We start from the raw sequence: 25479 nt of genomic DNA on the forward strand, positions 1-25479 counted from the left end.
ACCCCACGTGAGGCCGCCGAGGGGAAGGGACGGGGAGAGCAGGTGGAACCCTCCCCCGCACCGTGCCGCCTTCACCACCCCCTTGGGCACCGTCAAATGACGGGACACGGGTGCCGGGGCCCTGGCGCCGGGAGAGCGGGACCCTGGCGGGGCGAGACGCACGTGGTCCTCACGCTCAGGGAGCAGAGCTGTGACACACGCGACTGCTCCCCAGGAGGCCCCGGGTGGGGCCTTGGGGGTCGGACGGACGCAGGACTCACCCGCTCTCGCTGTCCAGGAACACGGAGCTGCCGCTGTCCACGAGGGCGGCGCTGATGGGCGAGAGGCAGAAGGGCGAGGAGAAGGCATCGGAATCCGAGTCGAAGGAGCTGTCCCTGCTCACGCCCTCGGCGGACAGCTCCAGGGAGCCCTCCTCCTCGCCGGCCTCGGGCCGCGGCTCCCGCCCCTCCTCTGTCCCATCCTGCGAGCTGACGGCCGACAGGATCCCGGAGTCGCTGTGGGCTGGTGGCACGGCCGTCCCCAAGCCCTGGGCCAGCCTCTCCCCGTCCTCGGAAGGGGGGGAAGGGCTGACGTGCACGGCGTCCTGGACGCTCTGAGCCACCGCCGCGGTGTCCTCGTCTCTGGGGATCAGGGCGGGCCTGGCCTCCGTCGGGGAGGGCTGGCGGGGGGCCCCCAGGCTCTGGGCGCGCCGGCCCCGCGGGCGGGGTGCCTTGCGCACGGGGGAGCTCTCGGGGGTGATGTAACGCAGTGCCTCCTCGTCCTGCCTCTGGATCCGAGAGTTGGGGACCCACGTGAGGATGAGGGTGCTCCCCAGCAGCTCGTCCTTCTCCACGCACAAGCACAGGTATCCTGGGAGGGTCAGGAGGACAGGCGAGTTAGGGGCGGCGGCGCGCCTGGCGCCTCCGTCTGGTCTCACGCGGCACAGCTGGGGAGCACGGTCGGCCTTGAGGTCAATGAACGCCGTGGGCATTTTCTAAGCGCCACTCAGCAGAGGCGGGGCACCGGGCTCCCAAGCAGGGCCTGCGGTCGCTTTTCCAGGCACGGGGAGCTCTCCTCCAGCTCAGAGCCCCGTCCTGTCCACGGTCTGGCGGCCCCAGAACTCTCCCCAGGTCTGGGAGAGCCCAGGGGCCCAGGAGCCCGGCCTCACCACCGCTGGGAGGGACGGAGGCTGTCGACTTTATTCCTGTTTCACACAAAATAAATCCAAAGAGGGGTGTTTGGGCGTTTTCCGGTCACTCGTGGCCTCAGCATTTCTTCTTTCGTGCAGCTTTTTGGAAGAAGGGACCGTCCTCGATGTTAAGCACCAGACGGCTGACAAGGACAAAGTAAAGCAGTGCCCCTCCGAGGCGGCAGCCAGTGGGGGGCTCTCTGGGCTCCTGAGCGCTCAGTCTGGGGGGAAGGCGGCATTTCCTGCCATCTCAGGGCATCCTGATCCCTGCGCCTATCGTGCTAGGCGCCCAGGCCTCCTGGTCTCTGCAGAAGTTGGGGCCTCGTGCCCCTCGGGGCTCTGAGAACCGGCACAAGAGTCTCAGGGCCCCGTCCCGTTTCCAGGAGACTCAGGGGCTATGAGCCAGTTGTGATAACGGTAAGGTGCAGGCGAGGCCCAGGGTTTCTACACCCTCAGATCCTGCAGCTTGGGGGTTGCGAAGGGAGCCCCAGGCCCCTGCCCCCCAGCCCCCCATCATGACAGGATCACCACGAAGCTCTCCAAAGGCTTCGTGTGCTGTTCCTTGTGACTTAGACCAGAAGAGTTACCACCACTCTCAGACCCAGCCCTAGAACCTCAGCCTCCTGCCCTCGAATCCTCGGGGTTGGCCCTGTGGTCAGGCATCCACGGCCTCGCGCCCCCTGCTGGAGCACACTCCCGGGATACAGGACCTTGGAACTCCCCAGGAATCCCTGCGCTCCCAGGGCCTGATCCCGAGCTGGGTGTGGGGCCTGCAGACGGGCTGCGGTGTCCACACGTGCATGCCGAGGCCCCTTACAGGGCAGGAGAGAGCTGGGCCGGAGGCCGGCTGTCCTGCTTGGGACCTATAGGGCCGATGGTTCCAAATCTGCGCATGGCCACCTGGATGACCTTAAAGGCAGACTTACCAAGGCGGGTGGAGGGAATACTTCCACAAACAGTTCATTAACATAACTAACCTTCTTGTATTTTAAGTAGCTGATCGATTCGGTATTTTGTGGACACATAATTTGCATACAGTAACGTGCTCAGACCTGTGATTTATAACTTTTAGATGTTTTGACATCTGGTACAGGGCCTCTGTCTGCACTGGGGAAGGCAAGTCCCCAGGCCGCAGCCAGGCAGCAGGGGCACTAGGGACCCTGAGCATCCTTCAGCAGCCAGGGGAGGCCGCAGGAAGAATGAGGGGAGCCCAGAGCCTGCGCTGGCCCCACCCCTGCCCTGTGCTAGTATTGGGAGTGGCCTAGACTCTCCGAGCACCAGCCTCCTTATCCAAAAAAGAGGCCTCTTTTTGGAGGGGGGCCCCGGGGCACTCTCCTGAGGTGAACATACGTTTATCTGTTTCGAGTCACGTGCACAGGACTTGGGTGTCACTAACTCCTTGTGTTATTCCTTCCATGGGGGCAGCAGGGCTGAGGGAACCACCGGCCCACCCAGGAGCTTGTGCCGGGCGGCCACGACCGGGCCCAATACCTTCAGCTCTGCCCCCTGCCCGGAGGACACCCACGGGCAGCTGCGCGTCCTGGAAACAGTGGACGCTGCCTGCCTGCTGTGACCCGCGGCCCCTCAGCGCGCAGGGCGGCCGGCCATCACTGCAGGGCCCGGGATACAACGTGAGCCCTGGAAAGGCAGGCTGTTTCTTTCTCTGTGACTTGGCCCAAGGAGAGCAGGAGAGGTGTCCCACCCCAGGAGCTACTGAGAGCCCCTAGCGCTGGCGTGTCCCCAGGCACGGCCCCAGGATCACGCAGGGCTCCTCAGGTCCCAGGGGAGAGCTTTCTTCCCTAGTTTTGAAACAGTGCGGCCGGAGGACAGATCACAGAATTGGTGATTTCTGCGTCTCCAGAATCCCAGACCCGCCCAGCCTCCAGCCAGTTCTCAGCCCAGCCTTCCGGCAGCCGGAGGGACGAAGCCTTGGCGCCTAGTGTGACGGCCGTGCTCCTGCCACCTGCACCCCGGAGGGGGCCCCCCCAGAAGAGGACCGCCCCCTCCCCTCCCTGCCGGCGGACGGGGCTCCCTGCTCCCAGCAGCCCTGCAATGACTTAATGTCTTCTGAGGCTGATTCCCCTTAAACCGTCCCACCCCCCACCCCATGTGTACGAAAGGTCGCCGGCCCGTTGGAAGATGGGGAAATCAGGGCATATGGAGAAGTGACACAAAAGCTTTCCAAAGCTGGGGCTTGGTCAGTTTAGAAGGAAAAGCAGGCAGGGGCGCCTGGGGGGCTCAGTCGGTTAAGCGTCTGACGTCGGCTCAGATCAGGATCTCACGGTTCGTGAGTTCAAGCCCCGTGTCGGGCTCTGTGCCAACAGCTCAGAGCCTGGAGCCTGCTTCGGATTCTGTGTCTCCCTCTCTGTCTGCCCTTCACCAGCTTGCGCGCGCTCTCTCTCTCTCTCAAAAATAAACATTAAAAAAAAAACACACTAAAAAAAAAACAAAAAACAAAAGCCAGCCCTCCTCCCCAGGCCCTCCCCTCCCCCAGGCCTGTGGCCCAGGTCCTCCCATTTCCTGGGGCTCACCTGGGTGGTGCTCCCCCAGCCCCTGCAGCCCCTCTGGTGGGTGCACACAGACATTGTTCTTGGAGTAGATGATCTCCCCATCCAGGACGGAGGGGGGCCCACCGCCGCCGCCCGGGGTGAGGGTCAGGAGGTCCGAGGCTTTGGAGGAGGCCCGGCGAAGGAGACGGCCCAGAGACATGGCGGGGGGAGTGTTTCCATCCTCTGTACGCTTGGGCCCAGGCGGGGCTCGTCCAGACGTGGCTGGGGGACAAAGACACAGAAGAGTGCATCAGGCCAAGGTCACGGGCCTCACACCAGCAGGCTCGAAATGAATGGTGGTTCACTAGCTACCGGAACGCGTCCCGCTAGCTCAAGGCCATGGGGAGGGCGCCCTTGGTTCTAGACTGTGGCACTCTGGACGTTTGGGGCCGGGCCTTTCTTAGTGGTGGAGGCTACGCTGGCCTCCATCCGCCGGGTGCCCCCAGCAGCCCCCTTCCCACTACGACAACCAAAAACGTCCCCCGGGGCCTAACCGCCCCGTCTAGAGGGGCTCTGCTCCCCCCTCCCCTCAGCGATCGCATAAAACCGTTCGACTTCTCTTTGCTCAGTCTTTACCCGCGTCTGTGCCAACGAGCCCTCCCCTCCTGAACTTCTCACCCCTCCGTGGTGCTTCCCAGGGAAGGTCCTTCCTCCACCCCGTCCTTCCCGGCCTCCTTCACCCCCATGCACCCCGTCACCCCCCAGGCCCAGCCGGATGTCCCAGCACGGCGAAGGGTCATCCCGGCTGGGAAGGGTGTCACGAGCCGTGTTTGCGGGACCGGAGTTTCCCTACAACTCGTTCTTTAAAAAACCAGATGAGAGACGAAAGGATTCGGTGCAGCACCTAACACGGAACTCCTAGAGGTTCACTGGCGGAAGGAGCTCTACGCCCACTCTGAAGAGCGGACAACAGGAAATTCTACGAGAGCGAAACACCCCGCAGACGGGCCGGAAGCAGTTTCTATCTGTGCAGAAAGCCCAACCATCAGGGGCCCGGGCACCAGCCCGTGTGAACCAACCGGGTGCTTCCCATCGGTCCTTAAAAAAGCGACTGTTGGGGCGCCTGGGTGGCGCAGTCGGTTAAGCGTCCGACTTCAGCCAGGTCACGATCTCGCGGTCCGTGAGTTCGAGCCCCGCGTCGGGCTCTGGGCTGATGGCTCAGAGCCTGGAGCCTGTTTCCGATTCTGTGTCTCCCTCTCTCTCTGCCCCTCCCCCGTTCATGCTCTGTCTCTCTCTGTCCCAAAAATAAATAAACGTTGAAAAAAAAAATTAAAAAAAAAAAAAAAAAAAAAAAAAAGCGACTGTCGCGGATCATCAACGCGCGAGTGATTCAAAGGGAACGGGTCCTTAAAACCCGAACTGCGAACGCGGACCACCAGACGGAGCCGTGGAACGAGCCACGGGCGTGAGCGCGCCCGCATAAACGAGACACGCGTGCAGAGCCATGCTGCCTCCTGGTCGGAGATGGTGGGTGTCCGGGACCGAGGCCACGCTGGGCAGCGTGCAGGCCGGCTCCCCGGGGGGCGGGGGGGCTGCCACGGAGCCGCCACGGGAAGCCACTATGGTAAAATCATCCACTGGGAAGGGACAAACAAAACGTGGTCCATCCACACAGTGGCATCATCCAGCGTTAAGAAGGAAGGAAATCCTGGGCCGCCGGTCGAGCCTCCGACTCTTGGATCCGGCTCAGGTCATGATCGCTCGGTCCATGAGTTCAAGCCCCGCGTCCGGCTCCATGCTGACAGTCCTGAACCTGCTTAGGATTCTCTCTCTCTCTCTCTCTCTCTCTTCCCCTCCCCAACTCATGCTCTCTCTCTCTCTCTCTCTCAAGTTAAACTTAAAAAAAAAAAAAAAGGAAGGAAATTCTGACACCTACGATCCCATGGATGGACGTTGGGGACACTGGGCTGAGTGAGGCAGGTCAGCCCCAAAGGACAAACAGTGTGGGATTCCGCTGACACCAGGTGCCCAGAGTCTCCAGATTCGCAGAGAGAGAGTTGGGGGCGGGGGGGAGGGGGGGGGAGGAGACGGGTAGTCAGTGCTACTGGGGAGAGTCCAGTCTGGCACGATGCAAATGTCCTGGAGACGGACGGTGGGGACAGCAGCGTGAATGTGCCTAACGCCACCTGACCGTGCGCTTAGGAAAGGTTAGAGGGTAAATTTTCACGGCACGCACGCTGCACCACAAGAAACCAATTTTTGTGAATTATCAACGGGGTATGTTCCACCGTTCTCTGAACTTCCTGCATTTTGTGCACTTCTCCCCAAATCCAGAGCTGGTTTAGGGTGCCCCCTAGGTGACGCTCTCTCTGCTTCCGGGTTTGCGTGGGCTCTTGGGGCAGAGGGTGGTCTCGGGGGCTGCCCTTTGCCAGGTGGCTCAAGGCGGGGTCCTCGGTCCCTCTGACTCTCTGAGGGCCCCGCCCGTGCCCCCAGTTCTGCTCTCAGGCCTCCCCCAGAAGGGCACGAACTCTCCCAAGCACAGGAGTCTTCCAACAGCTTCCTGCCAGACCCGCAGCCACCCCTCCCTTGCACAGATCTTTGCCCGGAAAGATCCATCGGTCAGTTCTCCCGAATCCCTGAGGTTCCCAACATCAGCATCGCCACCAAAAGCACAGTCCTGGGACCCTCACCTCCTCAGCCACCAGCCAAGGACCTCCCCCTGCTCTTGCCAGGACCCGGCCCCCGAATCCCCCGGCTCTCCCGGACTCAGCCCGTCTCGGGCTCCCCCGTGCCAACACTCTCCATGACCCCTCGCCCCCGGGGGCGGCAGGCGGCTCTGAGGAAGGCCAGACAGTAATCGCTGTGGCTCTGGGGGCAGCCGGTCCTGCAGTGTGAAAGGGGCCACAGACAGAAACCGGCCAGTGTGTCCGTGACCCAACGAAAGCTGATTCATAGACACTCACACCTGAAGCTCAACAAATCTCCACACGTCACAAAAAATTCTTTCAATTTTTTCCCCACCATTTAAAAATGTAAAACCCGGGGTGCCTGGGTGGCTCAGTGGGTTGGGCATCCGACTTCGGCTCAGGTCACGATCTCGCGGTTCAGGAGTTCGAGCCCCGCGTCGGGCTCTGTGCTGACAGCTCGGAGCCTGGAGCCTGCTTCGGATTCTGTGTCTCCCTCTCCCTCTGCCCCTTCCCTGCTCACGCTGTCTCTCGCTCTCAAAAATAAATACGCATAAAAAAAAAAAGTAAAAAGAAACGAGGAAGATTAGTTTGGGCAAGATACCTTCCTTTAACTCGTTATTTCCCAAACAGCAGGAGTTCGGCATATGTAATCAATACGGAGAAAAATGATGGGAGTTGTTTTGCATTCTTTAAGCCTCCACAGTCCGGTGTGTGTTTTGCATTAAGCGCGTCTCCTTAGGAACAGCCACGCTGCGGGGGCTCGCGGCCTCCGGGTGGGCGAGGCTGGAGCCCCAGCTCCCCCGGGGCCTCAGATGGTTACTCCTCGGTTAATCCCTCTAACCGCCAGACCGGACTGCAAACAACTCTCAGCTGATGCTGAAAACCAAACCAGCTCTAAGTGAAGATGTTTGCCACCGTGGAGGATAATCCAAAGAATATGCTGGAAGATCCGGAAGGTTCCCGGACACAAGTGCTCACGACACGGCGCTTTCCCGCACGGCAGATGCAAAGCGGGTGTGTGTCCCTCACTGGCGGCTCTGGAGGACACGCCTCCCGGACGCACGGTTTTGCAGAGGAGAAAACAGGTCCCATCCAATCACTCAGGGAGCAGGGAACCTAAGACCTTTGTCCCCTGTGCTCGGAGGGTGGTTTCCACCCCAGCCACCCCAGCTCCGGCCCAGAATGTCCGGCAGAAGCCCGCGTGTCCGGGGTGTGTCTGTGAAACACTAGCCACAAATATTTACTCTTCACAGAGTTCTATTTTCTAAATGCATATGTGCCTGTGGCAGCCTGTTTAATCAAAATTAAACCTGGTTCCCAGCCCCTGCTCTCTAGCCAACTATAAGAGAATCCTTGACCTATTTTTTAAAGTTTTTTTTTAAATTGGGAAACACGCTCAGAGAAGTATAAAGGTACAAGTTCCTTAAATCACACGACCCAAAAACATTTGTGTGTTTTCTCCTATCTTCTGTGCGTATCTTAAAAACAAAAACAGGGACACCTGGGTGGCTCTTTCGGTCAGGTCAGCATCCCAGGGTCACGGGACCCAGCCGCGAATCCGGCTCTGGGCTGACAGTGCAGAGCCTGCGTGGAACTCTCTCTCTGTCCCCCCAACCTGGCTCTCTCTGCCCCTCCTCTGTTCACTCTCGTGCTCTCTCTCTCTCTCTCTCTCTCTCTCTCTCTCTCTCTCTCAAAAATAGAGGCACCTGCATGGCTCAGTCAGTTAAGCGTCCGACTTCAGCTCAGGTCATGATCTCACAGCTCGTGAGTTCGAGCCCCGCGTCGGGCTCTGTGCCGACAGCTCGGAGCCTGGAGCCTGCTTCCGATTCTGTGTCTCCCTCTCTCTCTGCCCCTCCCCTGCTCGTGCTCTCTCTCTCTCTCAAAAATAAATAAATAAACACTTTAAATAAACACATAAAATGTAGTAATGACAGTGAGAACTGGAGAGGGGCGTACGGACACTCTCTGCATTTACCGCTCTTTTGTGTGTGTGTGAACCTAAAACCCTGTAAACAGTCAAATTTATTAATCACCATGAAAAAAGAGGGCGGAGGCCACAGGGCCTGCGCCCAAAGCCACCAGGTGGAGGGTGAACTCTGGTGGATGGAGGCAAGGAACAGGCAGGGGGCTAGAGGCGGGACCGGTGACAGCAGGTGACGAAGGGGCTCGGGTGCCCATGCTGAGGGTCGCTGTCAGCGTGACGTCGGGGCCTCCAGGGGCTGTGCCACAGCCTGACGGGCGTCCTCCTAGTGTCCTTGAAGCCAAAAGATGCGTGACTTTGAATGCTCCTTGCTTACGACCTGCAGAGCAGCTCTGCCCACGGCCTTAGGGACCTGGTGTCCCATGGGGACGGGAGGAGCAAAGATAACGGCCCCTCCTGGTAGACCAGAAAGCTGTGCTCCAGAAAGGCTTCCCGGGGAACAGAATTCTGAGCAGGGAGAACACCCAGGTCACCTTCCGTGGGTCCGGGTCTTCCTCCGGGCCAGACTACTCGTTCTGGCTATACAGAGTTGGGGGCAGGGGCACGATCTGGAAATGACACAAGCAGAGACCCTAAGCCACACAAAATCAGGTAACGCTCGAAAGGGAGTGGAGAGGAACCTCTACAGGAACAGCCACCTGACTCTTCTGTGGCAAGGACTCCGAGGGGATGGAAATCACAGTAACAGCCGACACGCTCCAAGCACTGTGGACCAGCATCACAGAGCCTGTCCCCAAATCCCGGGCGACGAAGGTGGCTGGAGAAGCCGTTCAGGGAAGGTCCTGGACTGATACGTCACTCCCCGAGAGTGCGTTCACTTAACAATTTTACTTTAAAGTGGTTATGCTCGCATCCGTCTTATCGATCTTAGATGACAAGTTCCTGGGTCCAAGGCCTCTCTGCAAAACCCCTCTTGTGACTGATGTGCCTTCCAGAATGCCACCTTCAATAAAGTCCCAAATGCTTTGCTTTTGTTGATGGAAAAGATAGCAATGCCAACCTGGCAGCTGGCACAAGGAACACAGACAGGGAGGGAGGAAGGCCAAAAGCCAGAATGAGCATCAGCTTGGGCAGGCGGGCGCGCGCACACACACACACACGCACACACACACACACGAGTAATGCTTTAAAAAGGTATAAAGTAAAAAATGCCACTGCTGGTTTTCAGCTATCTGACTGAGGCGGGATTACAAGCAGAGCTCTGTGCTGCCCTGAGCCCGACCAGGTCGGGCCAGATTTGTGCAAAATAGGCTATTGTGTAATTCGAAAGGAGAGAACAACTTGGCCTCCCCTCAAACCACACACATGCTCATAACACGGAGCTCTGTCCGCAGAAGGTCCCTGCTGGGCACCCCCACACCGCGGCGCGTGGCCTGCAGGGTAAGGGAAACGGCCAGCAGGAGAGGGGTTTTGAGGTGGCTGGAGAGTGGGGAGTGGGCGGGGCAGGAGTTTATCTCACAGTCTGTTCGGAACTGGCCCTGCCACCGGGTTGCGGCCAGTGGGCAGTGGCAGGCCTCCAGCAACCACATGCGTTCCAGAACCACCCCCCACCTCGGGGAGCACCTGCCCCGACCCCTTGGGAGCATATACCCCGACCCCCAGGAGCACCTATCCCACCCCCCAGGAGCACCTGCCCTGTCCCCTGGGAGCATCTCCCCTGACCCCTGGGAGCATCTAACCCACACCCCAGGAGCACCTACCCCGACCCCCGGGAGCATCTGCCCTGTCCCCCCCGGGAGCACCTGTCCCGACCTCCTGGGAGCGCCTACCCCGACCCCCGGGAGCACCTATCCCACCTCCCAGGAGCACCTGCCCTGTCCCCTGGGAGCACTTGCCTTGACCCCTGGGAGCACCTAACCCACACCCCAGGAGAACCTACCCCGACCCCCAGGAGCATCTGCCCTGTCCCCCCCGGGGAGCACCTGTCCCGACCTCCTGGGAGCACCTACCCCGACCCCCGGGAGCACCTATCCCATCCCCCGGGAGCACCTGCCCTGTCCCCCTGGGAGCACCTGTCCCGACCCCTTGGGAGCACATACCCCGAGCCCCGGGAGCATCTATCCCACCCCCCCAGGAGCACCTGCCCTGTCCCCTGGGAGCACCTCCCCTGACCCCTGGGAGCACCTAACCCACACCCCAGGAGCACCTACCCCGACCCTCGGGAACACCTGCCCTGTCCCCCCGGGAGCACCTGTCCCAACCTCCTGGGAGCACCTGCCCTGCCCGCCTGGCCCTGGGCGGCTGAGGCTTCTGTAGCTCAGTGCTGGCGTGTGGCTCTCCTCTAGTGTTTACAGGGCGAAGTGGAGACATCCATTACCCAAAACTCATCCCCCATGAGTTGGTGACTGATACCTGAGGCAAAATGCTCCCGGACGGAAACAGAGGCAAAGTCACCAAAAAGCCAGAAACGAGCAAAATGCAGGTTAAGAAATGACGCCCTTTAGAGAAGACACCATCACCCCTCCTGCTTCCCTCAGAAAGCACTTCCATCCCAGGCGCTTGGTTCCCCATGGCCTTTGTAACAAATTACCGCACACGTAGCGGCTTAAAGCAACACGGATACGTTAGCTCCCAGTTCTGGAGGCCAGGTGCGACCCTGGGCTCTCTGGCTCAATCAAGGTGCGGACAGGGCTGCGCTCCTTCTGGAGCCGACAGAGGCTCCGTTTCCCGGCCTTTTCCAGCCCCCAGAATCCACCCGCACCCCTTGGATGGTGGCCCTTCCTCCGCCTCCAAAGCCGGCCGTGGCCGTTCAAGTCTTCCCTGTGTCGCATGGCTCTGAAACTGACTCTGCCCCCTTCTTCCACTTTCAACGACCCTGGTCCCACTGGATAATCCGGGACAATCTCCCCATCGCTAGGGCAGCTGATGAGCAAAGTTAACTGCACACAACCCAACACAGTCAGAGGTTCCCAGGATTCGGACGTGGACATCTTGGAGGACCATTCTGCTGCTGACCGTACCACCACAAGGACACGGTGAAGAGCTGGCTTCCAGCTCACCCACTGACTGTCAAATCCCCACGCGGAACGACCAGCTGTTAGGCGATGTGAGGAGGACCCAGGCCGAGCAGCAGGAGGGGGGAAGGCCTGGGGCCCCGTGTCCCCATGGGAGAAAGTCGCACACTCACAGAAGAGCGCCTGCCCTTGGCAGCTTCCTCCGCCCAGAGCCCTGCTTTCCTGTCCTGGCATAAAAGGCTCCATCAGTCGCCAAACGGAAAAACAAATAGGAGCAAAGGTGTGAAGGTCTCTTCCGGAACCTTCCTAGGAAGACCAAAGAAACGGGGCAGCCTGGAGCCACTAGAAGAGGCCCGAGCAGGACTCCTCCCGCTCACTGCTCTGTGCTGCCTGTCGCTCGCCACCCCGGGTCAGCTGCTGGGATACAGCTGTCAGCAGGACAAATGCTCGGGGAGCTGGCAGTTCCCGCAGACCTGAGGCTCACAGCCCGGACCCTTCGTGACAGCCGCTCATCGCGGCAGGGGGAGGCAGGTGGGGGGGGGGGCGGTCCTAGAAACTTATGGGGGACATGTCATGGGATGAAGCCCACAGGTGATTCATTACTCCCTTGGCCTTGTCACTGTCAGACTGCTCAGGAGCCAAACGCCCTGAGCCCCGGTCACCTGCCATGTGGCCAGCAGAAACAGGTTCCTCCGCTTTGCCCTCAAAGCCGGATCAACACGGAGCCGGGGAAAAGGCGATGCTATTTAAACACGAGCCAGACACACGACAACAAGGATCGTTCCCTCCCCCCGCCCCCCCCACAGCATCTGCTGCTAACACACCTCAAATGAGGCCCCACCTGCCTCTCGCTTCCCAGAACCAGCTGCCTGCACCACCGTCTTTCGGGGAAGCCCCAGCTTTGCGGTTCAAAGGGCGACGACGTCAGTCCTGCAGGTAGATGGGCTCCGGAACCCCGTCCTTGGGGCACACGGTTTTGGGGGAAGATGGGTCGTCTTCCAGTCTCGTTGTCCAGACAAGACTCCTGCGGGCCGATGGGGCCCCTGGGTGGCTCAGTCGGTTGGGCGTCCGACTTCGGCTCAGGTCATGATCTCACAGTTGGTGGGCTCAAGCCCCATGTCAGGCCCTGTGCTGACAGCCCAAAGCCTGGAGCCTACTTCGGATTCTGTATCTCTCTCTCCCTTTGCTCCTCCCCCCCCCCTCACTCTCTCAAAAATCAACAAACACACACACAAACAAAAAGACTCCTGCGGGCTGACATAGCCCCTCCTCTCTGTCGACCTCCCTCCAAGTTATGGGATTATTGTAGAGACAAATGTATTCGCCGCATATAGGCCACATTCAGGATTCCCACGGAAAAGACTGTGGGCAAGACCTCTGCGTACAAGACGATCAACTTGTATTTCAAGGGAAAGAACCCAGTTTAGGGCGTGAGCCCCAGTGCTGGAGGCTCGGACCCACGGCCATACGGGAAAGGACTGGACAAGACGGTCACAGAAACGAGGTGAGGGGGGAGGTGGTGGTCAGCTTAGCTGTGACTTTCCTCCTTTGGCTCTCCAGCTGTCACTTCGATTATCACCGACTCCCTGGAAAACCCCATGGCTTCTGCCTCTCAAGAGAGAGACCATCTGCTTGACAACAAATACCAAAACACAATTTTCCCCCCAAAAAGCTGAGGAAGTAGGGCCTGGGGGGTGGAACTGACCTTAAGGATGAACCAGGATTGAGGAACAAGGAAGGCCTGAACCCAAAATGCAAGGAAAGGTGCAAATCCAGCCCGGAAGGCAACACCCGGCCCAACAGTGTAGAAATGACATCTACATTTCTGTAAACCGGAATGCACAGAGGTTCTCTGTCCGTGGCAAAGGAAAAGCTAACACCCCACAAGACAAAAAGCAAATCGGGGGGGCGGGGGGGGCTGTATTGACAACATCCTTGAAAAGGAGCAATTGACCTTGCTTGGGGAAAGCATTCTAGTTACAGAAACTGAAAAGCGAAAGAGTGTAAAATGACACCTGTTAGGGCTGCCCTTTGCCCCAATTTCAGAAAGCCAGCGCGTGTCATGACCAGTTTATCAGACTATTGAGTTCAGGGTCACTCGGTGTGGAACGCCGGCACAGAAACAAAAGTGTGCAAGCCAGCGCAGACACAGGCTCGGGGCGCGCCCCGCTTACGGCGGTTTCTGGAGTGGCCGGTCCAGAAAGACCACGGGACGACTGTGCCACACTGCAGTCAGGTGGGTCCCTACGGGTGGCTCGTCACCTACGTCAACTTCAAACACCTGGACAGACTCGCCGCCCAAGGCTCCGCGAGAGAAGGGAGAGCCATTCTGCCCGCACGTGGGCTTTGAGTTCTTTCCATTCCGCTCCATACGACTGAAGCTGGCCACCACGGGGATGTCGTGCTTAGTCTACAAGTGGCCTGACCCTGGTCCTCTTTGAGGACGCTCAGAAGACAGAGTAAAAGCCACGCTTCAGATCAGGTATCACCAGACAGCTCACCAAAGTGGGTTTATTAGACACGTAAGAGCCAGTGCCAAAGGACCCAAAACAACCACACTACAGGGGAAGGACAGAGATTTCCTGGACCGTTTCCCTGAGACCCATGCTTTCCTTTCTGTACATTGTCAGGTCAATGTTCTTCCGTATCGTGCATACACTACGATCATGTACGATACAACGTACATCAATAAACCCCACCCCGGCCTCTGCTGCTTCTAGCTGGTTTCACAGTCAAGCTGTGAGCCCATCCTCCCCACACCGTGACACCGAATGAAACCAAGTGGCTACTCTTACAAGAGAGGATTCAGGCCTGGGAAAGACTCCGGGTCCCTCAGCTGTGTGTCGGGGAAGGCGGACACGGTAAAACCTCTACTTGAGGTTTGTGTTGCCAGACAACCCGGCCGCCCCGGTCCCTAGAACAGCCTGCAGGGACCCAGCGCCCTGTCGAGTTACAAAGATAAGAGTGGAAATATACCTAAATGATGAGTTCCGCTCCTGCACGGAGCAGCTCCCCGCCTGGGGGACCGCACACACAACGAATGAAAACACAAAATCAAAATGTTTTTACCAATTTGCTAAATGTGAAAAATCCAAATGATGGTCATTAATAAAATTAAAAAAAAAAAAAGTAACAGGCACTTGGCACGCTTAAGCTACCGACCGAGCCACCCAGGCACCCCAGGCACTAAGTGCTTTAGATGATCATTGCGGCAGGCTTTTGAGGAAGCCAGTGTTATCTGCACGGTACAGATGGGGAAATGAAGGAACTACGTCAGTGCTTGGCACCAGGGTCGTATTTGAACCCAGCAGTCAGCTTCGGAGGCCACGTTTTCAACCACTGCCCACTCCACGGGTCGTTTCTGCAAACGCGATGGCCGTCTTCTCAAATGCCGGTACACGAGCCCTGGGGGGCTCCTTCCGGATGAAGGTGGACTGATATTAGCAGCCGGTGGTGACATGGGATCAGTCCCCACTCCACTGCATGTTTATGAATCACTAGGCAGAGTGAACCACGTCTGCAAAAAGAGGGGTCAGGAAGAGGGTGTGCATGTGACCAGCAGGGGACAGTTCCAAGGTGGGAGGCAGTGTTGTGCATAATCGTTTCTGGGGCTGGAGCGCCCCGGGCCGGAGGCCTCCAGTTCTGCCGGCCCTAGGTGCATGAACTTGGGGGAATTTATTCTCTGAGGCTCAGGGTCCCCATCTGTAAAATGGGGACAACCTCAGTCCTGACTTTATGGGTTTGTCTTTAGGGTTACGTGACGTCATGCATAATAATCAGAAATTATGTACACGGCAACCATCAACGCTGGAGTGTTGTTAAGAACTTTCTGTAGCCATATTCTGAGCCTCTGCTCACCATAAACACTCCACAAGCCAACAAGTGCCACAGAAAACATAATGACCTCATTTAGCGTACAACTTGCCTCCCAGTACCAACAATGGGCAGCTGTTCTTGAACCCCTCAGTTACTACTACAAGGCAATCCCTACTTTGCAAGTTTTCATGGTTCTTAAAAGCATTCAATAGTCACTAATCAGTTAATGTTAATATTCCTAATGAGGAATTTCTTTTTTTTTTTTTTTAATGTTTATTTATTCTTGAGAGAGAGACAGAGACAGAGAGCAAGCAGGGGAGGGTCAGAGAGAGGGAGACACGGAATCCAAAGCAGGCTCCAGGCTCCAAGCTGTCAGCCCAGAGCCTGACGCGGGGCTCGAACTCACAAACCGCGAGATCATGATCTGAGCCACCCAGCGCCCCTCTAACGAGGAATTTCTTTTTTTTTTTATCTTTTTTTTTTTAATGTTTATTTCTTTTTGAGAGAGACAGAGACAGAATGAGAGTGGGTTGGGGCAGAGAGAGAGGGAGACCCAGAATCCGAAGCAGGCTCCAGGCTCCGAGCTGTCAGCACAGAGCCTGACGCGGGCCTGGAACTCACGAGCGGCGAGATCGTGACCTGAGCCAAAGTTGGAGGCCCCACCGACTGAGCCCCCCAGGCACCCCAGCACATGGCCATTTTTGAGAACCATTTCTCACTTCCCCGATACAAGACCTAGGGCCTTCAGGTGGTAAAGAAACGTCCACAAGACCAGTTCAGGGGGTAGGGGGGGATGGGGGGGCAGCAGCCTCGCTTCTCTTCTCAGCCTCTCTCTCTCCCCCCCTCATGTGAACTTGGTGCAGCAGTAGAGCAAACTTCACGGTGGGGAAAGAGAACGTATTATGTCTTTTCTATCTCCGAATAGAACCTGAACTAGACTGTGGCCAACGTATAACACCAAATTCCAAGTGTGGGAACAACGGGATTTCCAGATTCACTGGCTTCTGGCTCCTTAGGGTATATTTAGCAACCCTAAATTGCCTATTTTTTTTTTTTCTTTCTCTTTTTTAAGTAAAGAACGAGGGGGAAAGCGCCCAGGCCTAAAGGAAGTGAGTTTCCTGACATGCGGTGCTCACAGCCAGACCACCCGACCCTAAGGCCCAGCAACGCTGAGAGCGCGCGCGCTGTTGGGCTGGAAAGCACACTTCGGGGGGCTGTGTGTGCAAACGGCGGCCCCCTACAAGTTCTCGTTCGCGTGCTCCGACGATCCAGCCAGACAAAGACCGCAAGTTCCTCGGTCCGCCGGCTCCAGACAGGCGGGGACGGAGTCTCCCCGAATTAGGTCCACTCCCAGCCCGGGGCGCCGGCGCCCGCCGCGGAGGGGGTCCCCAAGGGGCCCCCGCGTGGTCCCGGGGTGCCTCCACGCCGCCCCGCTTCTGCCCGGGCCCCGCTCCTCTTGGGGCTGCGGCCGGACCCCGGCCCCTCCCGGGCCCCGCCGCTGCAGGCCCAGCGCCCCGCGCGCGCTCCCACCCCGTCCCCGCCAAGGGGGCGCCGCCCGGTCCCCCGCGGGCCCCTTGCGCCCCGCCCCCGCGACCCCCGCCCGGGCCCGATACCCACCCGGGACCCGCAACGCGGGCCGGAGTCGCACCGGCTCCCGGAGCCGCCGCCGCCGCTGCCGCCGCCGCCGCCGCCGCCGCCAGTGAGGCGCGGCGGGGCGGGGACGCGCGGCGAGGCCCGGCCCCCGGCCCGCCCCCGGCCCAATCCCGCCCGCCCCGGCCCCTAACCCGGCCCCCGGCCCAACCGAGACCCCAACACGGACCCCAACCCGGCCTCGGGCCTAACCCGGCCCCGGATCCAGCAGAGACCTCAAACCGAACCTGGACCCAAGCCCGGCCCGGCCCGGCCCAACTCAGACCCCAACCCGGACCCCACCTGCCCGCTCCCCGACCCCGACCCCGGCCCAACCGGGATCCCAGCCCAGCCCCGGGCCCAACCCGGCTCCCGGCCGATCCCCCACCCCCTACCCCGCAACCCCTTGGTCCGACCCGGCCCTTCCCCCGTCGCCTTTCGCCCTCGAGACTCAAGTCCCCTGCGCCAGGCCTCCCCAATTCCGGTCCCGGGGACTCTGCCCCCGACAGCAGCTCCGAGTCCCCCACGCGGAGTGAAGGCAGGACCCCTGGGACGCTCCACGTGCGCGCTCGCCCTCTCCGTTTACAGTTTTCCTATTTTGGGGTAGGAAGGGATCATCACCCACCAAAGTGCCACCGAGCCTCCGTCCTCCGCCGAGGAGTCTTCGCGGCACCTCCGCGGAGGGGACGCCGACCCCCCCCCCCCCAGTTATGGGGATGGATGGGTGGACACTAGGCTGGGGTTCCCGGCCCCCCCCCCCCACGGAGAAGCCTGCTCCTGAGCCCCTCGAGCCCCCACCTCCGCCTGCCACTTTCGGGGCGCTTGGCGGTCGCCGGTGCCCGGGGCAGCGGAGTTGCCTGGCTGGACGCTCGTAGACACGGTGGTCGCTTTACAGAACCCGAGCCGGGCGGGACAGAGCTCGGACTCAGAGACGGACAAACCATGTGTGTGTGAGTGTGTGTGTGCACGTATTTCGGTGCTGTGCGCCTCTAGCGCGCCTCGGTGGCACAAAGGCCGCGCCGCCGCGCAGCCAGCGCCAGCCCCGCGCGTGGTCCCCGCCCGCCGGATGTTGACGGCGTCGCCTAGCAACGGGAGATGGCGGAGCCGGGTGGCCCGGCCGGCGGGTAAGCGGGGCGAGGGTCGCGGGTCTCGCAGCGCCCCCACGCCTCCCCCTTGGCGTAGCCTCCGGGGCGTCCCTTCCCCTCACGCCCCCTTCCCCGCACCTGCGCCCCTCCCATCCCCGCTCCGTTGAGCTTTCCCGCTTCCCCCCCAACCCCGCCACCCCCAAGCCTCCGCGCCCCTTCCCGTCTCCAGTCCCTTTGTCAGCGTCCCCCTCGCTCCGGCCGCTCCGCTCCCTGAACCCCCGTACCTGCTAGCCCCGCAGTAACCATGGCAACACTATGCTTGGCTGTGCCGGCTGAGAGGCCTGGGAGCGGGGGTCTCTGTGGGCCTGGGCCGCCCCGCCCCTCCGTCCTGGAAGGGCGGACGCCTCCCCCTCGCCAGGCCGGGGGGGGGGGGGGGGGGCGGGGGAGGGCAAGGGTCAGGGTCGCTGTGGCCTGGAAGCCCCTGGGTGACCGTCCTCCGCACACTGGTAGACAGTAGCCACGTAAAGAACCTGCCACCAGCCTCTGTGCTCTCAAGCTTTATTTAAAAGGACAGAAACTATTTTAAAGAATTTGACCTTTTACTTTTGATGCTTCTGTAGTGTTTCATTAAAAAAAAAAGTCGATCTATATGTACTGATATGGAAAGAATTCCAAGTTACAGAAAATGAAAAGACTAAATGGAAAACAGTATGTAGAGTGTGATCTCTAAGTGTGTGTGTGTGTGTGTGTGTGTGTGTGTGTGTGTGTGCGCGCGCGCGCGATTAAATGCATAGAAATGTATTTGGAAGAATATACCCTTAAATCTCTTCTATTACTAGTGGTTTTCTTGAGAAGGGGAGGGAGAGTCACAGAGGATTTTCACTGTGTCACACACTTCTGGATTAGTCTGACTTTTTTAAAAAATAAGCTTGTATTTTTCACTAGAAGACATAATTTTAGGAATGTAAATGATAGGGCACCTGGGTGGCTCCGTGAGTTGAGCATCTGACTTCAGCTCGGATCCCGTGGTTTCGTGGGTTCCAGCCCCACATCAGGCTCACTGCTGTCGGTGCAGAGCCTGCTGAAGTTCAGATCCTCTGTCCCCCTCTCTCCGCCCTTCTCCCTTTGTGCTCTCCCCCCCCCAAAAAAAAAAAAAAAGAATGTAAGTCATGACATTCTTGTACTATGGAAATCATGGAGAAACTAACCAAGGGTCTCTGAATTTGTCCCTTCTATGCAACATTCTTTTATTTGTATTTCTTTTCCCCGGTTTTGTCCCAGACACACACACACACACACACACACACACACACACACACACACATATATATATATTCAGGGTGACTTTTCTGTTGTAATCTACTTATGCTGTTCCTTTGATGTTTCCGTAATTATTTTTCATTCATTTGTACAGCGACTCTTTTGTGGCACTCCCTCCCTCCATGTAACAGGCATGATCTAGTGCTGGGGTTGGTGACAAACATAACAAAGTCATGGCCAACAGCCTAGAGGGAAGGCAGATAATGAACAAGTAAATAAGAATATATACAGACACTGGGAGGTCATAAATGCTAAGAAAAAGAACGCTGTTATTGGAAACTTAGACTGTATATCTGCACCCAGGTCTGAGCCAGAAGGCGAATCAACTGCTGAAGGAGAGAAGGGCCAGAATAATGAAGGCGGGGACCAGAGTGTTGAAGGCGACAGGGTAAGGTTCCCTGTGGGGTGGGCTGTGTGTGCTGGGCTTGTAGTCACGGAATTAAAGAGTTAAGAGCTGTTCAAGAAGACCATACAGTGATCTTGTACCTTGCACTAGAACAGACTCAATCCCATCACAGAGAAACTCGTTTTCCTTCCTTCCCATTCTTGAGTGTCGGTGGCTAGTCAGGATGCCCCCCACCCCCGTCTCCTATTCAGATCACCCTGAGGTTTTCGGAATTCGGTTTCTATAGCAAAGGACGCAAAAATCACAAACACTGGAGAGAACAGATAAAGCGTGGAGCGTATTCTCTCAGTGACACTCAGACGTGTACAGATGCGATTTTCCCGTCCGCATAATTACACAATGAAGAGTAAAACTTCACAGGGCGCCTTATACTGTGTTTCCTGATTTTTTTCCCCCTGCCACGCATCTATAGATCCCACCAACAGAGAGGAGCAGTGACCAGAACGATGACGAGGCTGTCGAAGCCGCAAAGCTTTCTGAAGACGATGAGAAAGTCACAACTGAAGGAGAAACCGAGATGGAGGGAGAAGTCGGAAGTGTTGAAGAAGTGGAGACAGAAGAGAAATTTGAATCTGAAGGAGAGTTCGAATCCGATATGGAAGGCACATCACCCGAAGGGAAAGTCAGTTCTACGGATCTGGCTTCTTTATACAAAAGTCCTGCGCAGATGCCCAGAGAGGAAGCGGGCCCCACGTACCCGTACGAACATGTGGGCGGGGAAGCTGTTCCCGAAGACAGAGGAGCCCCCGGTCCGTCAGAATCCGCAGAACCAGGGGACACCTCTGCACAGCCATCCCTGCAAGCCTTGGGCTTATCCGAGCAAATAGACCGGGATGCTTCCGGACCCCAGACTAGCACGTCGGTGAGTGGCCCTGAGGTCTGTTTTATGAAAGTGTTTTATTGCCTCTGTGGTCTGTCACCCTGGGTGAAGAACTCGGGGCACGTTATAAAAACACATCACAATTCCTGTTAGAAATTTCTTAGCAAACTGAGGTCTCAGGACCCGCTGTTGAATGCCAAGAGTTTCTGGACCTTTCTTTGGTGTTCGCCAACCCTAGGTTGGGAACATTTCACGTAAGGGCATCCAGGATTCTGGTCTCCAGAACGGCACTGTCCAGTGAAACTTTTCATGATGATAGAAATGCTCCTTATCTTTGCTGTCCAACATGGTAGCCATCAGTCACATGTGGCTTCAGAGATGGAGGGACTGAGTTTTTAATTAGGATTCTAATTAAATTGGTATAGCCACCTGTTGCTAGTGGCTACCATATTGGACAGGGCAATTCTAGGTCATAATGATTATAATGACAATAGTTACTGTCTTTTAATTTTCTTTTCTTCTCTTTATTTCTTTTTATTTTTTTAATATGAAATTTATTGTCAAATTGGTTTCCATACAACACCCAGTGCTCATCCCAACAGGTGCCCTCTTCAATACCCATCGCCCACTTTCCCCTCCCTCCCACCTCCCATCAACCCTTAGTTTGTTCTCAGTTTTTAAGAGTCTCTTTTGGTTTGGCTCCCCCCCTCTCCAACTTTTTTTTTCCTTCCCCTCCCCCACGGTCTTCTGTTAAGTTTCTCAGGATCCACTTAAGAGTGGAAACATATGGTATCTGTCTTTCTCTGTATGGCTTATTTCACTTAGCATCACACTCTCCAGTTCCATCCACGTTGCAACAAAAGGCCATACTTCATTCTTTCTCATTGCCACGTAGTATTCCATTGTGTATATAAACCACAATTTCTTTATCCATTCATCAGTTGATGGACATTTAGGCTCTTTCCATACTTTGGCTATTGTTGAAAGTGCTGCTATAATTATACCTTGGGGTACAAGTGCCCCTATGCATCAGCACTCCTGTATCCCTTGGGTAAATTCCTAGCAGTGCTATTGGCGGGTCATAGGGTAGATCTATTTTTAATTTTTTGAGGAACCTCCACACTGTTTTCCAAAGTGGCTGCACCAGTCTGCATTCCCACCAACAGTGCAAGAGGGTTCCCGTTTCTCCACATCCTCTCCAGCATCTATAGTCTCCTGATTTGTTAATGATTATCTTTTTTTTTTAAAATTTTTTTTTTTTTCAACGTTTATTTATTTTTGGGACAGAGAGAGACAGAGCATGAACGGGGGAGGGGCAGAGAGAGAGGGAGACACAGAATCAGAAACAGGCTCCAGGCTCTGAGCCATCAGCCCAGAGCCCGACGCGGGGCTCGAACTCACGGACCGCGAGATCGTGACCTGGCTGAAGTCGGACGCTTAACCGACTGCGCCACCCAGGCGCCCCAATGATTATCTTTGAAAGAGAGAGAAAGAGAGGGAGAGAGAGAGCACAAGGGGGGAAGGGCAGTGGAAGAGGGAGAGACCGAATCTGAAGCAGGCTCCAGGCTCTGAGCTGTCGGCACAGGGCCTGACGCAGGGCTCGAACCCACGAACCGTGAGATCATGACCTGAGCCGAAGTTGGCCCCTTAACCGACTGAACCACCCAGACGCCCCTCTTTTTTAAATTTTTGAACAAGCATGGGATTATAGAAAAATTGAATCATGGGGGCATCTGGGTGGCTCAGTCAGTTAGGCGTCCGACTCTTGATCTCAGCTCAAGTCTTGACCTCAGAGTCAGGAGTTCAAGCCCCATGTCGGGCTCCACACTAGGCGTTGAGCTGCTTAAAAAACAAAAGAAAGACAGAAAAAAGGAAAATTGAAGTATTATTAGAAGAACTTTTTATTTTTTTAACCTCGGAGAGTAAGGTGACGATCTGATGCCCCATTGCCTCCAAGTGCTTCTGTGCGTGCCTCCCACGAACAACCAAAATATAACTATCAAAATCAGGAAATTTCATCACGTTACCAGATAATCCTCAGGCCTCATTCACCAAGTGTCCAAATGATGTCTTTTATAACAGAAGTACGTTTCAAATCACATGTGGCTTTTAGCTGTCCCTTCTGTCAGGACTTAATCTTTCCTTGACTTTAATGGCCTTGACACTTTTAAAGATCACCAGCCAGCCACTTTTAAAATGTCCCTCAGTTTGGATATTCCTGGTTTTCCTCTTGATGCAATCTGGGTTATGATCCAATGGAAAGGGTTCACAGATGGATTCTGTGTCCTCCTTGTGTCCTAACAGGTGGCACACAGTCATAGTTTGTCCCATTACCGATGATGTTGGTGTGGATCCCTTGATGAAAAAGGGCCATTCTTCTCCACTGCGAAGTTACCGTTTACCCCTTTGCATGTAAGAAAAATTGGGTGTGGGGGCGCCTGGGTGGCTCAGTTGGTTAAGTGTCCAACTCTTAGTTTCAGCTCGGGTCATGATCTCACGGCTAGTGAGTTCAAGCCCCACGTTGGGCTTCAAACTGACAGTGCGGAGCCTGCTTGGGGTTCTCTCTCTCCCTCTCTCTCTGTCCCTTCCCTGCTCACTCTCTCTGTCTCTCAAAATAAATTAATTAAATAAAAAGAAAAGAAAAGAAAAATTGTGTGGGAAAGCGCTCTTTTTGTTTAAGATAGGAAAGTGAGTATTTCAAATGAAGAAAGAAAATCACAACAGATTACCACCATATTTCTAAGAGTTCATATTTCTCTCAGCAGTGTGTACAGGTCCATCTTTTATCAGATTTATCCCTCACTATTTTGGATTTTTTGATGGTATTTTAAATGTCTTCCGTTTGTTGCTATATTGTATATAGAAACACAACTGATTTTTGTATATTGATCTTATATCCAGCAACATTGCTAAACACCCTGCTAGTGAGGGGCAGAGAGAGAGGGGGAGAGAGAGAATCCCAAGCAGGCTCTGCTCTGCCAGCGCAGAGACAGACCGATGCGGGGCTCTGACCCACAAACCGTGAGATCATGACCTGAGCCAAAAGTGAGAATTTGTCACTTAACTGACTGAGCCACCCAGGCGCCCCCAACACCCTTGTTAGTTCTAGTAGCTTTTTTGTTTTTGTAGAATCCATACAATGCTTCATAAGGATGATCATGTTGTTTGTGAATAAAAGCAGTTTAATTTCTTCCTTTCAAATCTAGATGCCCTTCATATCTTTTTCTTGCCTTCTTACACTGGCCAGAACTTCCAGTACAACACTGAATAGAAATTGTCCCCAATTTGGCCTATGAGAGCCCATTCAAGTTGGTCTTTGTGTCCTTCTGACGTACCCACATCATGCTTTTTTTTAACTGCCGTCATCCTTGGAGAACTTTCTCATTCTCTGGCACAGAACTGCCTGGCCCTAGAATCAGACATTTCTCCAGGAGCCTGGTTTCTTTTCATGGAAAACAGAATTTAGAAGTCAAGATTCAGGTGCCAGGTAATCTCATTGACTGGGATGTCACTGTCCCCAGGATCTCTCAGTATCATACACACCACACATGCACATGCCACACACACACACACACACACACACACACACACAGCTCACACTGACCCTTCTCTAACACCACTCACCCCCGAGTGGGTTCCTCTTGATGTCCTCCCTTTCCATATTCCCATGTCCTTTTTCCAACAATGGGAAGCCGAGCCTCCATTCTCCTTGATGTAGTTATTAATTTGATCAGCCCCCCAGGTGTAACCCTCACTGCATTTCTCCACCCTCCAGTGGACCCTTCTCACCCCACCTGAACTGCGGCACCCCACACTGGGACGCCCCAGTCACCCTCGTCACTGTGGGGCCAACCCTGCCCAGGCGGGCCCCAGGATGTTTGGGCTCTGACTCTGTGCCAGGCTATCGTCTGTGGGGACTCCTGTCTCCAGGCCCAGGCCTGTCACCTGTGCGGTGATGACCCCCCACAGGGACGGTCTCTGGAACCAGCCCTCCTCACCCCACATTAGGCCAGCCCCGCCTGCTGGCTTCAGGTTTGAGTTGTTCTGGAAGGAAAGCAAGGAGCAGGGTTACATTCCTCTATCTTCGACTCTGGGCTGGACGCGCCTACACCCTTGACGTTGCTGTCTCAGTGAATCTGACAACAACCCTGTGGGGCAGGAACTATGATTACTGTACAGATGAGGGAACGGGCGGACAGACTTCCCTGCCCAGAGTCGCACAGCTGTGATGGTTGCTCTCGATCCAAAGCCACCGTTCTGAACCACAAAGCAAAAATCCTGCCCCACCTGATGAACCCTAGAGAGTTAATAGCTTTGGAGAATAACATGGTTTGATGCCCACTAATTAAACTCAGAAGAGCAAATGTCTCCACCTCGTAAGATGTCCAGAAGATGGGAAGTATGGGCCACTTGGTGATGTGAGCTGTAAACTCAGTGTGCGTCCGTGGGTCTAGTTTCTAGAAAACGCACAGGGAAACAGTTTCCAAGTGTGATCAGCCAGGAGGGCAGAGACAAACCTGAGAGGGAGCCTGATTTTCCTTCCTCCCGTCTGGTGCTCAGTCTTTAGAAAGAAGAGGAATTGCGGGGAGGGAGCTGCCAAGTGCATTGGCCTCTGGATGCCTCATTGAATTCTCAGGGGGAGAAGCCTTTTCTGGACACCGCAGAGGTGGGCTTTTGACTCTGGGCCCCCATTACTGTCATTACGGTTCTGGACGCCTCAGGGGTGGTTTCTAGAATCGGCATCATCTGAGGAAGTGTTAGAAAGAGCACGAGCTGGGGGTTGAGGCGTCCCAAGTCTGCACCTGCCCTTGGCCGACTGTGGGAACTTGAGGCAAGGTCTTTAGCTGCTGTGAGGCTGCTTCCTCCCCACCCCCCCACCCCCCCTCCCACCGCCAGATAACAGAAGTGACTCCTATCACCTCCTCACGGGGTGTTGTGCGGGGTCATTGTTGTTACCAATACCCACCAGTTCAGCAGCAGCAATAATTATCATCAACAGTAATATAATTGCAAGAGTATCTTTTAAAGCTAAAATGGAGGCAGGCATTTTTATCGAGAGAAGATGTTTTCTTTTCTTTTTTTAAAAATTAATTTATTTTTTAATTTACATCCAAGTTAGTTAGC

General features: G+C 56.1%; 2 protein-coding genes across 10 annotated transcripts in view; one reads left to right on the forward strand and one right to left on the reverse strand.

Annotated features, from left to right (window-relative positions):
* Positions 1-17639, reverse strand: part of TBC1D16 (TBC1 domain family member 16) — a 77895-nt gene extending 60256 nt beyond the window's left edge. Inside the window, exons 1-3 of one of the 8 annotated variants that reach the window (XM_045489781.1) lie at positions 17523-17639; positions 3700-3939; positions 261-849 (exon numbers count right to left, since the gene is read on the reverse strand). In XM_045489781.1, the coding sequence (XP_045345737.1) occupies positions 261-849; positions 3700-3877 (767 nt within the window). In that variant the 5' untranslated portion in view covers positions 3878-3939; positions 17523-17639. Of the gene's footprint in view, positions 1-260; positions 850-3699; positions 3940-6945; positions 7416-16712; positions 16814-17522 lie in introns of those variants that run through there. The other 7 variants (XM_045489784.1, XM_045489780.1, XM_045489778.1 and 4 more) reach the window with 7 other exon arrangements.
* A 96-nt stretch (positions 17640-17735) lies between these two features.
* Positions 17736-25479, forward strand: part of CCDC40 (coiled-coil domain containing 40) — a 42944-nt gene continuing 35200 nt past the window's right edge. The window contains exons 1-3 of one of the 2 annotated variants that reach the window (XM_045489776.1): positions 17736-17848; positions 19433-19517; positions 19948-20397. In XM_045489776.1, the coding sequence (XP_045345732.1) occupies positions 17820-17848; positions 19433-19517; positions 19948-20397 (564 nt within the window). In that variant the 5' untranslated portion in view covers positions 17736-17819. Of the gene's footprint in view, positions 17849-18412; positions 18518-19432; positions 19518-19947; positions 20398-25479 lie in introns of those variants that run through there. The other variant, XM_045489777.1, reaches the window with a different exon arrangement.

Source organism: Leopardus geoffroyi, chromosome E1 (assembly GCF_018350155.1).
Source record: "Leopardus geoffroyi isolate Oge1 chromosome E1, O.geoffroyi_Oge1_pat1.0, whole genome shotgun sequence".
Lineage (NCBI taxonomy): Eukaryota > Metazoa > Chordata > Mammalia > Carnivora > Felidae > Leopardus > Leopardus geoffroyi.